At 38.4% G+C, this 17,465-nt stretch overlaps 1 protein-coding gene across 7 annotated transcripts in view; it reads right to left on the reverse strand.

The window, feature by feature from the left end:
• The window catches only part of Pou2f1 (POU class 2 homeobox 1), a 151,833-nt gene that overhangs the window by 26,965 nt on the left and 107,403 nt on the right, over positions 1-17,465 (reverse strand). For all 7 annotated transcript variants that reach the window (XM_071600359.1, XM_071600361.1, XM_071600358.1 and 4 more), the window contains 5 exons: positions 16,499-16,625; positions 11,396-11,490; positions 6,156-6,329; positions 1,695-1,836; positions 222-367 (listed from right to left, as the gene is read on the reverse strand). In XM_071600359.1, the coding sequence (XP_071456460.1) occupies positions 222-367; positions 1,695-1,836; positions 6,156-6,329; positions 11,396-11,490; positions 16,499-16,625 (684 nt within the window). The remainder of the gene's footprint in view (positions 1-221; positions 368-1,694; positions 1,837-6,155; positions 6,330-11,395; positions 11,491-16,498; positions 16,626-17,465) is intronic.

The raw sequence follows: 17,465 nt of genomic DNA on the forward strand, positions 1-17,465 counted from the left end.
CTCTAGGCTGTAGAGGTAGCTGCCATGCATCCTACGGGTCACTGCCACCTCTTGTGCACAGAACACATACACATGGCTGCCACCAACTTTCTCGAGTCCACGTACTCTGGTCTGTCTTCGTGGTAAATAATCTGCCTTGTCTCATTTTCTCCACTATGTTGTAAGTGTCCTACATTAACTACAGACAATTCCGTGCACATGAAAAACAGACCCTTACTGACCTCCAAGAAACTCTTCTCTAAGGCTGCACGGATGTTGGTCTCTATGCTGGTGCGTTTCTTTCTCCTACGATTCAAGCCCTCAACTCCTTGTCCTGAGGAATTGAGGGCACTTGGGCTGGAGACAGCTGAATCAGATGAGAGGTTCTCTGTAAGAATGAATCAAATAGAAATAAGATTTCAGATGTGAGTCATATGTGCACAACACATGTTAACCCCACCAACAAAACGGATAAAACATTTTAAACTACATCCTAGCATAAGAGGTCTTCACCCAAGCTACATCACACCACCACATGGATTCAGTGCTCGTACTGGCATTCTCTGGCCCAGGATGGCTGGCTACAGAGCCACCACACTACTATTTTGGTTCTCTTTCTGAGAATGTAGAAGTTTACTATTCTTATGTTTTGACTCAGATCTCTCTCAGTTCTGTTCTTATGTTTTGTTCTTTTTATAAAACCGATAAAAGGGGATAAAAGGGAGAAAGCCTCTTGGAAACTGTTGAGTGTTTAATATAATATTTATCTTATAAATAACCTTTCATTTTATTTATATGATATGGGGGCGGGGAGAGAAAGACTACTTGTAAATTCCTTAGTTAAAATAATGTTCTGTCATTTAACAGCTTAACGGCCCACAGTATGGCACACTCATCTCTGGACTTCTTTCTACTACATGGAGAACGAGATAGAGCAGACCAGCAGCTCTCACCTGGGATACTCAGAAGGACTATGATGGCTCACCCAAGGCTGCTGAAATGACCAAATGTGTGTTTTCAAAAGGCCTGATTTTTGTTCACATCTACAAAGAGAACCACAATCTAGGGCACCTTTCGGGTTCCCTTTGGCTCTCATGGTTTATCATTCTGTGGTTCAAAACCCAATTTTCCAAAAGGAAATCTTGGCACAAAATAGTTAAGACCAGAAGCCCAAATTTTTGTATAAAATATGTGCCATCTTTAATAATAAAAGCAGAAGTGTTACCAGGAACAAGTTCTATGATAATACCCCAAGGAAGAAGCAACAAATCCGCTGAACTTTATCTAACTACACAGCCTTCTTCTCCTCTTCCTCAAATTTGAGTGCACGTCGCAATCTGGCTCAAACACAACAGGTATTTGAAAGCTGAAAATTATTGCTTATTATTTACATTGTCATTATTAGAATATTTAAAAGAATTAGCTCTCTGATTTACATAGCCATAGTTTATGATCCTCCTAGGATTAATGGGCTTCAAAATTTTGTAGTCAGCTGGGATTGTGAAACAGACTTCTTGTCTCTTACATGTGAGTCTCTTACATGTTTGATCCTCAGCACCACATAAAAATAAGTAAACAAAATAAAGATATTGTGTCCTTGTATAACTAAAATATTTTTTAAAATTGTAGTACGAATTGTACAGTAAAAATTAAAAACTCTATAGTTTATACAAAATTCCAATGAACACTGAAGAAATATTTTATACCTCACTTACCTGCATCATTTAGCCACTTCTCTAAAAGTGGCTTTAACTTGCACATGTTCTTAAAGCTGAGGTTCAAGGCTTCAAAGCGAGAGATGGTAGTTTGGCTGAAGTCATTTCCATATAGTTTACCCATAGCAAGCCCAACATCACCCTGCACAACCCAGAGCAGGAAATGGGGAGAGAAGAAGAGAAGTTTATCTCATTAATAATCCTTCATTCTGGGGGGATGCTCCAATAACTGCTCTAGACAAAGAATCAAAAGTCATTCTCTTTACTGGGTCCTGCACAAGTTCCACCCCTAAGCTGAGCACAATATTATAAAGGAGGACTCTGTAGGGCTTTGATCCATGTCAGTGTTCAACTCTGCCCCATATACTTTCCATTTTGAATCTCTTTTTGCTATCTTATATGATAATCATGATAACAAAACTTCTGTAAGTCTCTAAAACAGGGTGATATTCTTAATCAATGCAACCAAAGTAATATAAGTAATCTTTAACCAAAGTAATATAAGTAATCTTTAAAAATCAATTCACCTGTATCACCTACCAGGATTAGGTGTAACTGTCTAGATAACCCCAGGCATTTCTGAGCTAATCAAACTTCCCATAACACACTTCAAAAATTACAAATGATCCTTCATTCTTTTTATTTTTTTCTTATAAAGTATTTTTGGAAGCTCTGGGGGGGGGGAATCAATTTCCACCCTTAGTTTGGATTTCAAAGTTGGTTACAAAAACAGGTATTCAAAAAGATCACTTTTGTAACCATTGTAGAGAGAGAAATTCACAGTAGAGAGGTCTGACCCATTTAGTCAAAGCTTCATGGGTCCTGGAAACCTGGTGGCTGTAGAGAACAATGACTCCTGAATGTATTACAGAATGTGTCTTTCACCAGGCACCTGGAACCTTTGAAATGTGCACGTGCCTTTCTTCCAGCTGGATTTTCCCTGTTCAAGCTGGAAAAGACCAGGTGTTAACAGGCAGAAGCTCATGGAGTTTAAATTAGGTATCCACTCATTTCAATTAGTTCAGTGACAGGGACAAAAGGCAACAGCAGCTAACTCTCCCAAGAGGCAGCCTGCTCCCAGCTATCCTGGCCACACTGGTACTGAACTGGACTGTCCTACCTTGTGACCCACCCCATCATCTTCTGGATACTATACTGTTATTAGCATCTGCATCAGGTAGTAGTTGAGGAAAAGAAAGAACTCCCCTGCCCAACTCCATTTTCTTACAGGTGAAGTACTCCTGACAAAAAGTTTCACAAAACACAAATGTGAATAAAACGAGGCATAGAGAATACTTAAACTTCAAATGATCTACAGCCCAGGACTCCCATATGAAAGCCACAAGCCATACAAGGCTATTTACATTAAAATTCATTAACATCAAATTAACTAAAACTGCAGTTCATCAGAACATTCCCTTTCTGTTGGTGCTGGGCAGACACTGTGGCTTCCACTGCAGTGGACTGCTCATCACCTTCCTCCCAATTAGACGGGAGGGAGGGACCCGGGCGGGGCAGGCTGCACAGAGGGAGGGCTCCTCTACCAGGGGCACTCCCGAGTGTTTGCTGCGGGTCAGGCACTGACCTTAGGCCCATGTGCTGCTACCCATTCACACCTGGGACACTCCATCCATTTAAGTTTATGGTTTCAAAAAAAACTGGGGCAACTTAAACTTGCAATTTTTTGAGTATGACACTGAGTAGCAGTTAGATGACAAAAAATGTTTTCTGAAGTACAGTGGAAAAATTCACTAAGAATTTTTTACAAATACCTGTAATATTTAATCATGAAAGTAATAATTTTGACAAGTAAGCAAAAAATAGCTATTCAAAAAAATCATGTCAGCTGGGTGTGTTGGTGCAGGCCTATAATCCCAGTGGCTCAGGAGGCTGAGGCAGGAAGACTGTGAATTCAAAGCCAGTCTTAGCAACTTAGGCCCAAAGCAACTCAATAAGAACTTAAAATATTTTTTAAAAAAAGGGGGGAGGGTGTTGTGTATGTGGCTCAGTGGACAAGCACCCCTGTGTTTAATCCCTGGTACCAAAAAAACCCATCACATCATAGCAAGTATATATAAAAAAAATACTTTCAGTTGGTGTCTGGTAAAGCTGTGCCATCAACTAGAACCATGCCAATAAACGGCAAATTCACTTAACTGAGATTTGTAATACAATGTTACTCCACTCTTAAATTGTTTGGTGGAATAAAAATCAATATGTCCTTTAGTTAACATATCAATTTTCAAAATTTTGCTATGTGCTTGGATAAGTAATCTTGAAACTCTTGGATTCTTCCCCACAAGTCAAACATTTTAAACAGCTGATTCATACATGATCTGAGCTATATTATATCCCCTAAATATTTTTAAAAAGAGCAAGAGGAATAAAGAAAGATTGGGACTAGGAAATAATGAATCCACTACATTTTGTAAAAGTGTTATACCTATGACATGCTTTATAATAATGTAATAACACCCACAGCAATCCTTTAGTAAGTATTTATGTAATTAGAATATAATTGTTCTAATAATGTATATTTACTCAGAGAATAGGGATTTGTTTCAATAATGTTTAACTTTCCTTCTGTGTATAAATATAATAACCAGATACAATTCTGCCTTTGCACAATTACAACAAAAGTGAGTAACTTAAAAGCTAAGTTGATTTTCTCATGCTGCAGCAGTACGTGTGTTTTAATCCACCCAATCAAGGTTTGCAAACTCCTATAACTGCTATGTCCAAGTTATTCTGAAAAATAAGGAATGGTCATGCAAAACACAGGATGGAACCATAAAGCAGAACACAGGCCCACAGGAGAACTCCTTTACCTGGAGAGGGAGGGACACACACACACACAAAAAAAAAAAACCACTGGCAATGTATCGGGTCATATGCTGCAGAAAGGTGAACCATGATTTGGGTGAATGTTAAAAAATAAAAGCCTTGGCATATCGCTTAAGCAAAAATCTCCCAGGAAACCCAAGAGTATGCTGTGCTAATAGCTTAAAACTGGGCACACTGCTAAACATGCTAATACCTATTTCAGCTTATTAACTTACCCTTTCAATCAATCCAGTTTTAATCCTTTCAATCCAGTTTAATCTTGAGTTTTATTTTTAAAACAAGTCAGATCACTCAGGTGCTTAAAAAGTACTAAAATGTTTCTGGATTGTAATTTGTTTCTTTATAAATGAACTCCTCAAAAATGTAACAAAATTTCACCTAAAATTACATCTATTTAAAAAATCATTGTGTCCCTAATGCGTACTTTCTTTGAACAAAAATAAATTCCCAAATAAATATAACAGAAATCCATTTATAAAAACATAAATAAACATCAACTAAATATCATAAGCAGAGATGTCATCTTGATCCACCACAGCAGATGGTGCATTACATACTTTCAACACAAAATAATTAGGGTAGTATATAAATGTTGGCTTAAATTCCAAATAATAACTATATTCTCTGGAAAGAAAATTTTAGGATTTTTCTGGACTCCATAAAAACACCCAACCCAACCCACACTTCAGGTTTTATTCCTCCACCTCATAACCTCCGACACTCTGTACCAAGGTCATTCAGATGAACTCTTCTCCTGCTCTGATAAAAGGTGTGACTCAGGGTAGTGCTCAGAGTGAAAATGGAGGATGCCCAGATGACTGCCGAGTACCCTCCTTCCATTGGGGAGCCCGCTGCTAGCTGACATTAAAAAACTAATTTGGATTTTGATTAATTTGTATTTTTCATTTTCAATAGACTCTTACTTGATTAACTGGTTTCAACACAGGCTTAGAGAGATTGTGTGTGTCTACCCCCACCCTCTTCCCCAAAAGCTATTATTCTTTTCTTTCCTTTTTTTTTTTGGTATTGGGAAGAGAACCCAGGGGTACTTTACCATGGAGCTACATTCCTCAGCCCTTTTGTGCTGTACTTTCTACTTGGAGGCAGATCTTACTAAGTTTCTTAGGTCCTTGCTAAACTGCTGAGGCGGCCATGGAATTTGCAATCCTCCTGTGCCAGCCTCCCAAGTCACTGGGAAAAAAACTATTTTTAAATGAGCCTTTCAAACATATCCATTTCAGCTATTATAAATAAACACTGTAAGTTTTACTCTTAGATAATGTAGCAGTAAGGTCACAACCAGATGTTCTTCAAATAATAAAACCTTCAGTACAGTTATATCATCCCCCAATAAAATCTTTCAAACGCTCATAATTTATTAATGTAATTGTGATTTCAGAGGCCTGGGCTGTGGGATGAATCTTGGATGTTTTATCTAACATTAAATCATAAATGTACGACTGTAACTTATAGCTGAATGCATAACGTTCTAAACTTACAAATGCTAAATATGACAAGAATCTATAGTCAAATCAAAACCACCATGGCCGAGGGATACCCTGCTCCCTGAAGCCCCTTAGACTCACACCAGGAGGCTGCCTGGGGGTCTCCTCCTACCTGAGTGAAGCCGAGTTTGATCCGTCTCTGTTTGAAGGTCTTGGCAAACTGCTCGAGCTCCTCAAGGTCGCTGGGCTCCTCCAAGCTGGGAGTGTCGATGCGCTTTGGTGTGGTCTGGCTCTGCGGAAGTGTCTGGATAGGGGTTGCTGCTATTGTGCGTGTTGGGGTTGCTGGCTGTTGTGAAGGGACAAAATGACAAACAAGCAAAAGACATTTAATTTACAACAGTGACGTGCTGCAACCAAACACATTAAGACACTAGTTGACTTGTGGAGAATGAGGATGACCAGGGAGCACTACAGAGGGTATAGCACACAGTTCACTGGGAGTGCCGGCCTGGGCTTAGGCATGGGGCAATCACAGCAGGTCTAGGGAAAAAACCTGGAAACATACAAATAAAATCAACTGTAATGAGCACATGATCCTTAAAGATGTATCTCATGAATTGCCACACAGATTGGCAAAACAGCAGGGACTACATCTGACTTACTCCATCTCCAAATGTGACAGTATTATAAGACTATCAAGACCATTTTAGGGGAGAACTTAAACAAATTGCCTGTACTTTAAAATAACTTAAACAGGCATCATTTGGAGTATTTATTAAATTTTTACCTACAGGCCTACTTTTTAATCCTACCTGTAATTATGATTATGTGATACATGATTTTATATTATACTTTCTCAGGTAATATTATGTTTTAACTTTTTTCTATGGTGATTTAGTCTTCAAGATTATCCTTTTCAAAGAATGAGGCAGTTTTGTCATAATTTATTTAATCATTTCTTAATTGCTGGACAGTTTTTCATTTATGTTTCATTCTATAACACAGAAAATACCACAAGGAAAAACTTTGCACATCTGGTTATCTATGTGTAAGCAGCTCCTCAAGATCAATTCACAAGATTTTTCTGGCAATGGACAAATAATGTCCTGGTTTTGATATGCTACTGTAGTCTTTACTACATGACACCTAGCTTCCTCCACATGGATGGTGTCAGCAGTTCCTTTATTTCCACTTTGGGTGATTATGAACAAATCTGCATAACCAATATATATGGGTCTTTCATTTCTGCAGACATGTGCCTTCGTTTCTAAGAGTCATAAGACACATATATATTTCACCTTATAAGAAACTGCCAAACTAATTTACAAAGTGTGTATATGTTTTGTTCCTCAGGGTATACACTCAACATCACCTCTGCTGTAACTTGTATTCCTTACTACTTTCTATTACGTAGAAATCGCCCCATGTGTTAATTATTATCTGCATTTTCTTGGATGTGAACTAGATTTATATCCTTAACCCACTTATATATTAATGATATCCTCATTCTTGTTCTTAAAGGTATTTGTCAAACATTTACCAAATGTGGCAGTGTGTGCCTTAGTGTAATCATATTAATGAAAATAATTTTCCAAATGTGCTTTTTTTCTTTTAACTTAAATGCACGTAAACTTCAAATGATCATTTGGTTTGAGAAGTCTTCCTACCTTCCAGTATCTTCAGTAGTTCAAATGGGAGAAAGCACCACTTATTTCAAACACTGAACTGAGAAGTTTCCTTCTGATCATCTGCTACCACCTTCTTTATATTTTGTTATATTATCCATGTAAAGTTTATACTTATATCCATGTAAAGTTTAGTCTGGGACATAAAATTATAGTCTATCACCTTCTTTATCTCTCTTTGTGCTAAAGACTCAGTCCAGGGCCTAGGGTATGCTAAGCACGTGCTCTAGCCTCTAGCACTGAGCTACCCCTAGTCCCTGTCTGTGTGTCTTTTTTTTTTTTTTTTTTGGTACCAGGGATTGAACCCAGGGGTGCTTAACCAGTGAGCCATATCCCCAGCCCTTTTTCAAAATTTATTTTTTATTGTATATTTTGAGACATGGCTCACTAAGTGGCTAAATTGCTGAGTCTGGTTTTGAACTCGTGATCCTCCTGCCCAGCCTTCTGAATTGGTGCACCACTGCCTGCCTCTCTTTCTTAAAAAGGAAAATATTAAATTTTCTTATTATAAACGCCAGGCTAGTGTTCTCCTCACAAGCCCTGAGTAGGACTCTCTAGAACCTCTTGTGAGTACTCACTAATGGGAAGTGCTGCTCTTATTTTGTATCCTGATTGCTCAGCTGAATAGCAGCTTGTTGAACAGTAGCCCAGGTGAAGGATTACAGAACAAGGCTGCAGATAAAGACTACGAATTTCCCTTTGTGAAATTCAGATGAGTCATGTATCCGACCTTGATTTCATTTGTCAAGGCTCTCTCCAAGGAACTGATATTGCAGAAAACTACAATAGGCACCACACCATCACTGGGTAAGTTCATTTCTATCTGCTTCCATGAAGGCAATGAAGTTCATCTTCATGACATATGGACACTGGGTAATATTCAATCCAGCAGTTTTGGTGGAGCTGAACACAGCACCAACCACACCAGAATTCTATGTGGCCTCACATTTCCCACAGTGACACTGGCTGACAGGTGGAGGTATGTCTCAAATATCGGATTTTACTTAATCTCCAGGTTTCAAGCAGCCTCTTTTCCAAATAGTACAGGACCAAGTGGAGTTACAGATAAGATACCCAACTCAAGAACCCCAGGCTGGACCGGGCCAGATGTACAAATGGCAGAGTGGAGTACAATAAGCAGGAGCCAGGATGAAGCCATGAGAGTCTTAACCATGCGCAGAGCATGCACACTAGGAAGAAGTCTCCAGAGTAGGCGTTTGTGAAAATCTCAGCCTTACTTCTGCTACTTGACTTATAAAAGGGCGTACTTTGTTTTGGAAACTGAATACAGTTACATAAGTACTAACCCAATGAAGATACCGAACGTGTTCAGGACTCCCCAAAGTTCCCTTGTGCCTTGGCAATTAACCTCCATCATTAGCTTCCAGTCCCTGACAACCACTGATAGAATGTCTCAATACTTACAGTTTTATCTTTTCTAAAATATCATGTGAACTGAATCATACAGCATGCAGTCTTTTATATCTGGCTGCTTTCATTTAGCTTAAGCCTTCTGAAATTCATACACATTGTTGCATTGTTTTAAGAATATTTTCTCCCCATCTGTGCTTTTTCATTTTATCCTCTTAAGCTTTTAATTTTTATGCAATTAATCATTTTTATTATTTCATGGTTAATGCTTTGTGCACTGTTTCACAAAATCATTGCCTTACCCAAAGGCATAACAATTGTTCCCCAAGTTTTCTTTTGGAAGTTTAGGTCTATGATCCATTTCAAATTAATCTTTGCATATGGTATGAAATAAGGGTCTAGGTACTTAAATAAGATTAAAGGTTTGTTTTTGTTTTGTTTATGGACAGCCAACTGTTTCAGCATCATTTGTTGAAAGATTTTCCTTTCTCCATTAAAATCCTTTGATACCTTTGGAAAATCAGCTGGTCATTTATGTGGGTCTACTAGACTCTCTATTCTGTGCTACTGAGCTATACTTTTATTTACATTGCAATACCACACTATCTTCATTACTATAGCTTTATGTTAATTTTTTGTGTAACTGGGGATTAAACCTTGGGGTGCTCTATTATTAAGCTACACCCCCAGCCCTTTTAATTTTTATTTTAAGACAGGGTCTTACTAAGTTGCTGAGGCTGGCCTTGAATTTGCATCCTCCTGCCTCAGCCTCCCAAGTAGCTGGAATTAAAAGTATTCACCATCACACCAGGCCTTTAAAAAGCTAATTCTTGACATAGGAAAATCCTTCAAATTTTTTTACTTTAAAAATTGTTTGTTCTATGAATTCTGCAATTTCATATAAACATTAGAAGCAGCATACAAATTTCTACAAAAAGGCTGCTCTGGGTTTGATTATCCATTTGGGGAAAATCAACATTTGAATATCTTATATCTTCTGACTCACAAACACATTCATTCTCTCTGACCCATAAGTCTTTAATTTCATTCAGCAATATTTTGTAGTTCTTGATGTTCAGACCTTAAAGATTGTTATATTTTCTTAATTCCAATATCCAAATGATCATTGTTAGTGTACAGAAACATAAATGCTTTTGTATACTGACTTTGTATGCTACATACTTGCTACAACTCTGTATGTCCTTTCTTTTTTTTTGTGTGTGTGGGGGTAGGGGGCTTGGGAGAGAGTACCTGGGATTGGACTCAGGGGCACTAAACCACTGAGCAAATCCCCAGCATCCCAGATCCCTATTTTGTATTTTATTTAGAAACAGGGTCTTACCAAGTTGCTTAGCACCTTGCTGTTGCTGAGGCTGGCTTTGAACTCACAATCCTCCTGTCTCAGCCTCTGGAGCCACTGGGATTATAGGCGTGTGCCACTGTGCCTGGCTGTCCTTCTTTTTCTTGTGTTACTGTACCGCTAGGTTCATCAGTGCACTATAAATAGTGGCAACAGTGGTCACCCTGTCTTGCTATAATCTTAGAAGGAAGGTGGTCAGGCTTTCATTGTTAGGTATGATATGGGTGGGATTTTTGATTGCTCTTCCTTTTTCTTAATCTGGTAAAGGGCATTCCTACAGCATGTCCCTCCCCACTTTAAAGTTACCTCCTAGTAGGACTAGGACAGGAAAGGGTTCTTACTACAAATAGATGTTGAACTCTGCCAAGTCTGGCAATGTGCCAGAAGTGAGTTTTAATCTTTTACTTTAGATACAGAATCAGACCCAGAACTGGGATTCAGAGTGAACCAGTTCAGTCAATTTACAGGTGAGTAGACTAAGGTTCTGAGAGGTGAAAAGACAGACATGTTCAAAGTGACTGCTAGGTTAGAAGGAGAAGGTAGGTCAATGCTTACACTTCTATACACCTTCTAGAAGATCTGTGAATTTTGTATGGGTATATGGACTAATAAAAATGAGCTAAAGTAACATGTAAGCACTGAGACAAGAGAAAATATAGAGATCTGACCTCTTTGCAGTTTCTGAGAAAGGGCAAAGGACAATGGCAGATTTTAAGTGAGGCATTAGGTTTCCGGTTCAAGTGGTAATATCTACTGTCAACTACGTGTGTGTGCAAACAGCCAAGATTCATCACTCACTTATTGCTAACAGTTACTCCTTATGAACCATGAGAAAACAGGGACTCTGAAAATTTTCAAATACCACATCAATTTGATAGCATTGCTTTGTCAAGCCAGATTTGAATTTTTGACTAGTTTCTGAAAACTGGATTCTTTTTATTAAGTTAAAATAGTCCAAAAATTTCTCAAAACGACGTTAAAAAACAAAGAGCTGACCTGGGAGGCGAGGGTGGTGCTGGGCTGCGGCTGCAGGAGGCTGGCTTGGCTCTGCTGAGGTAGCTGTGTTAGAAGGCTCTGCGCTTGCAGGAGACCTGGCAAACACGGACATGTTACACAGGATCACTAACGAGCACTGTGAACACACAGCAAAAGAAAGAACGGGGATGTGAACTGAAAACTTCTAACCAATCTTCTAATAGTCAAATTCGTCCTGTTTGTCTAAAATTCAATCTTGTTAAATACAAACTGGGCAAGTAGAAATAAACATGAATGTACGTGCCTTTAGTGTAACCAGAATAAGTTCTCTGATAAGCCAATTCTTTATTTTAGCAAGGAATGGATGAAAATGTAGAGTTATTCCAAATGGAAGCAGTTGAAAATTCTAACAAGAGCTCCTCCTCTTACTCCCGCATCTGTTAGAATCTGCCAGTACCAGAGAAATACCCAGTTCATGAAAGAACCAGGCTATTCTTTAAGTGGGAAAAAGATGCTGCTTTTAAGTTCTCTTTAACAAACATTTGCCTTCTGGCGATAATAAGGTGGAAATGTAAACTCTAAACTCTATCTGATAGATGGGTGTGGTGTCATATACTTGTTATTCCAACTACTGGGGAGGCTGAGGCAGGATCCCATGAGTGCAGAGTTCATAAGAGACTGAGCAAAAGGGAAAAAATAGCAATAGCAGCAATACTACACGGTGACAACTGACTCCTGAGGAGAAATGTGAGTCCCAATGTGTTCATAGTAATGCTCAGAGGAGCACCTGAGTCTAGGATTTGTTACTTTCACAACCTTGTCAAGAAAGAACCAACCCAAAAGCTATTTTGTCCATCTACAACTAAAATATTAAAAAAATAAAGAACCAACCCACGATACTTGTATTCAAAGATTTAATATGGGTACATAGTTTTAAGTATAATGCTATTGCTAAAATACTACATTTAGGATGATCTATAAGAGCAGTGGTAGGAATTCTCCAAAACGGTACATCAAACAAAGCCATTAAATATATATATAATATATATGAGATAAGATTAGCTGGGAGCAACAAAATCTTCCTAATTAGGATTTTCTAGGCTACTGAATTTGGAAGTACTGAATGTTGAAAAACTACATTCTATGACAATGATTAAAGGCAACCTGGTAAATAAAATTATTTATAAAAGAAAATTAATTATCAAGAAAATAAAAAAAAATAGTGATAATAAATAAAACAGAAGAAAGCATGAAGGTCAGAAATCAGATCCCATTATTAAACTTAGGCATTTCAACATGTGAGTGTCTTTAGTTTGGCAATGAAATTTAGATTTTTGTTACTTATTCAAAAAAGAATATATTTCCAAAATGATTCTTATTCAATCATAAACTATAATCCCAAATGATTCATTTTGGTTGCTAGTAGCATGTTCTATGAATAAATTCAAACCATAGATCTTTTTCTTCCAAATGAGCACAGCTAAAAATGCTAGAAGGGCCCACAGAGGTTTAAAATTTACCTGAGGACCAACACTTGCCACCTCCCCCAACCTCAAAGAGTCAAACAAATGAAACACAAATGTATTCAACAGTTTCCCAAGAGGAACATTTCTTTGATACTTTTGGAATAAATGGAGAGAGTAGAAAAGGCAGTAGAAAGGTTAAGAGTAGAGATTTCCAATATACCAGGCCTGGTGGCTTGCACCTGTAATCCTAGCAACTTGGAAGGCTAAGGCAGTAGGGTCCAAGTTTGAGGCCAGCCTTGGCAACTTAGCAGGGCCCTGTCTCAAAATAAAAAAAAAAAATAAAAAGGCTTGGGGATGTAGCTTGGTGATTAAGCACCCCTGGGTTCAGTTCCTAGTACCAAAAAACAAACAGAAAATCCTCCAATAAATTGTAACTCAAGTTTGGAAATGTATTAGTAAGAATTTTCTTAAGAAAATCTAAGAAAAATAATAATAAAAATAATTCTGGAAAATGGTTTAGATTTCCCTCCCTTGTCAGAAATTAAATCTTATACAGTTATATAATAGCAATATTGCCAAAAGTACGAACTATATTTCAAAAGTTCTGGATTAATAAATGAAAGGAAAAAAATCAGAAGAAATGGATATTTCAGGCTAATCTCATTCTGGAAATTATTATTAAAATCCCTACAAACTAAATCTGTCCCCTTCAACACTAATAGTTAAAAGTAAGAGCTGTTCAGATATTCAGTGCTCCTGGTGCTGCTGACCACAATGGATTCCACTCAGGAAAGCCTAACACCCCCACCCCCACTCCCACCCACACCCCGTTCTGACCCTGCATGCTGCAAGTCAGCCATCTTGGAGAACCAGCATGACTTGGCAGCAATGGCACCCTCAGACTCAGGCTACTTTTGAGCTGGTCTTTACTGTTCAAGGAGCTGTCAGCTTCCGAAATAGCTGACAAGGTTTGATGGCGACAGCAGCCCGGACCCAGAGGTTTCCATCTATGAGGTTCCTTTAGCAAAGTGCCTCAGTGCATTTACTCACCAGCCCTCTGCAACCCTTGGGTACAGGCTGACAGTATCCTCTTGTTGCAGGGGAGGGGACTAAGGCACCCAGGCAATGAGGCAGAGCCCAGATTCAGAGAGCAGCAGTGTGCCTTTGGAGTCTGTGCTCTTAACTACTATGTTATAATGACATTCCTGACATTGGTCAAACATTCTTCAAAACAGACCCATTTAAAGGGAAAGATGAAAAGGAAACACATGAAACTCAAGAAACGGTAGGTGACTTGTCCAATGTCACTGGCTCTAAAGCCAATCAGCCTTCCACTGTCTGCACTCCTTCCCAATCTAAGGTTTGGAGGGAAGAGGTTGCGAACATAGATAACCTTGGCAAATAAAAAACAGGAAAATGAATACTCATTTGTTATCGCAACTATATTAAGGTGAATTTTATTCTTTTAAATAAATAAAATGCAGTCCCAGATTTGAAAGAGGAAAGACAGCGCTCTTGGATTTGCCGAGAGTCAACGACAGCGCTCTCACTCAAACCTGAAGCTTCAAAAGTTTCCATGTCTAAAACATGTGCACTTCTGTCTTGACCTTCCAAGGTCTCCCTGCTCCAGACTGTTCCTCCTTCCCTGTAGGAATTCCCTTCCATTGGGATTACAACTCTTCACCAGCTCTGACTTCTAATTCTTCCTACAACTGAAGAGTTGGTTTTACCAACACTCTTCCACTAGTTTAGCCCTCACCAAACCTCAGTAGGACCATCGCAATGTTCTCCTAATTGGTATTACTCTGTTCTTATCCATTCTAATTTTTCTTCTCCAAGTTTCGGCATGAGCTTTTTAAATACAAAATATGATATGCCACTTTTTGCTTAAAGCTTCTGCAGTTTTGTATAACCTACAGAAGATTTCTTTATTGGAAGGTATTGGCCCATTCACATTAGACTCCCCAAATTGCTGGTTAAAATTCTGGGTGTGGGGCTCAGATATCTACTTTTCTAATTCTTCAAGTGACTAGCAAAAAAAAAAAAAGGAACCTTGGGAAGAATTAAGCTATTAGATTTAAGGTCAAGCTCCTGGATACCATGTTAGTTTCTTGAATGATCTGGTTGGTCTCTCTTAATCTTTCTGTCCTTAAGTTTCATTATTATTCAAACATGCAACTTATGGTTTTTTAAGGCATTACTTAACAGTTCTTGAACACAGCATATGAATTTTCCTCCATGTCTTTGAGCTTTGCAAAGCTGTTCACCTCCTCTTTGTCATCCTGTGCATGCCACGCCTTATTCCATCTCTGAAGGCTGCTATGGGAACAAAGATATGGAGGTCTCTCTGCTCAGCTCCTGCCGCATTCTGTGCACATAGGTTCTAACACTCATAACAGTTCTGTTTCTCTTCCAATAGACTGTGAGCTCTTTGAAAGTAAAAACTGGCTTATCCCTCTTTTAATTTTGAACATATGCTAAAATAGGTATTTACACAACAAAAGATTTTGGAATGACCAAGAAAAAAGGCAAAAATCAAACCAAAACAAATGCTCCAGAGATAATGAAGAACTGATACTTGATCAGTGCATATTGTATACATGTGTATAAATATTACACTGTACCACATAAATACGTACAATTATTTGATCATTATGCACTGTACACTGTACCAGTTATCACATTGTACTCCATAAATATGTACAATTAAAATAATATCTTAAAACATTAGTAGAGGGGCTGGGGTTGTAACTCAGTGGTACAGCATGGGTGAGGCACTGGGTTCGATCCTCAGCACCAAATAAAAATAAAGGTGTATTGTGTCCATCTACAGCTTAAAAAATATTTTAAAAAAATCAGTAGAAATGCACAAATGTTTTTGGGTTGAGCTCTTGATACCCTGATGTTTTCTACACCGATAACGTGAACCAGTCCTTACAAACATGACTGAACTTTTTTTTACTGTTTGATACAGTAATTATACAACAATATGTATTACATAAAGGGTTTTTTTTTTTTTTTTTTTTTAGTATTCAGGAGTGAACCCAGGGCCTTGTGCATGTTAGGCAAGTGCTCTACTGCTGAGCTACATCTCAAGCCTTAATTTTTTTTTGAGACAGGGTGTTGCTAAGCTGCCCAGGCTGGCCTTACACCTGCACTTCTACTGCCTTCAGGTTCCAGCAGGTACACACGGCTGTGCCCAGCTCAAAGACATTCTTTAACCACTCACAGAATGTGGGCAGTTTCTAATACAGCACCCTTTCCTTCTTTAAAAGAAACTAAGTTAGAAGCATATACTTTCAAGGCTTCGTATACAGCCTTTGAATACATTCCCATGATGAACTATGGAAGCAATAAAAGCAATTTATCCAATTTGTATTTGGCATGCTGAGTGGTTTCATTTAGACATTTGGCCAAAGCCTTGGTTCCTCGTTAGTGATGAAATGTTGACAAGGGAGGCAACCTTCAACAATGGGGTGTATATGACCAATAAGAAAAAAAGCATATCTTTCTTTACACACATAATGATATTTTAAAATCAATATTCATGAAAACCATTGTCCTAATGGCCAGCTGTAGTGTGAAAATGACACCCAGTGTTCATGTCACATTAAGCGGACAACCTTGGGGTGCCACTCAGGCCTAAGGAGAATCTCACCCTGCTGGCCCTGGGGAGTCTGTGAGATGATAAACTGCGCTGGTTGCAAGTTGGTGGTCGGGTGAACCAACACAAACTGTTGCAGGTTGAGATTCTGCTGTTGTAGCTGTTGCAGCTGTTGCAGATCCTGAAAAATCAGAATTAAACATGGAATGGAAATTCTGAAACCAACGTTCTCTTAATCCTAAGTTTCCCAGCCGACGACTTCTGTCACTCCACCTAGAGAAGAGTCAACATCTAGCATTATTTCATGTCCCAACGGTGTGTGCCATGAATATGCTTCACGCAGCATGGAAAGACACTGGGGCTTCCTAAGACCTTACTATTTCTGTGGGCATACAGAGATTATGCTCAGCCTGATTTTCAAATGATATAAAATCGTCTCTGAACCAATGGTTACAGTTCTATTTTTTAATGTATAGAGACCAACATGGGTTTTAAAACTCCCATTTTGTGACAAAACAGCTTTTAAACATGACTCATTTTGTTCTTGTTAAGAAAAATTGAGTGTTATGTCTGAATTTCCGACAATAAACTAAGATCAATGACTCATGAAATTTGACACCAGTTTATCTAACTCAACTGGGAAATCAGGGTTAAATTACTAAAAAGAGAAAAATAGCTATCCCTACAAAAATCTGGTCCATAGCATAACAATAGCCTTGGTGGTCTCTAAGGTCTTGTGGCTATCAGACTGCTTTCAGACACATTGCCTTGCCCAGACTCATGTCAACACACAAAGCTTGGTGATGAAGAAAGCAACCCAAACTGAAATACTATCTTGATAAAGAAAGACTGCACAAAGAGTAATAAAGGTTAGCCTGACATCATTTTTTAAACATCTAGTCAAACTCTTGCAACAATTTAAGTCTACTATTGAGTCTTCTCTGGGGGGTAAAGGTAATTGTCCAGAATTAGACTTATAACTCTTCATATATTTTACTCATTGAATGAAAGTTCACCTTTT

This window comes from Marmota flaviventris, chromosome 12, assembly GCF_047511675.1.
Source record: "Marmota flaviventris isolate mMarFla1 chromosome 12, mMarFla1.hap1, whole genome shotgun sequence".
In the NCBI taxonomy this organism is placed as follows: Eukaryota; Metazoa; Chordata; class Mammalia; order Rodentia; family Sciuridae; genus Marmota; species Marmota flaviventris.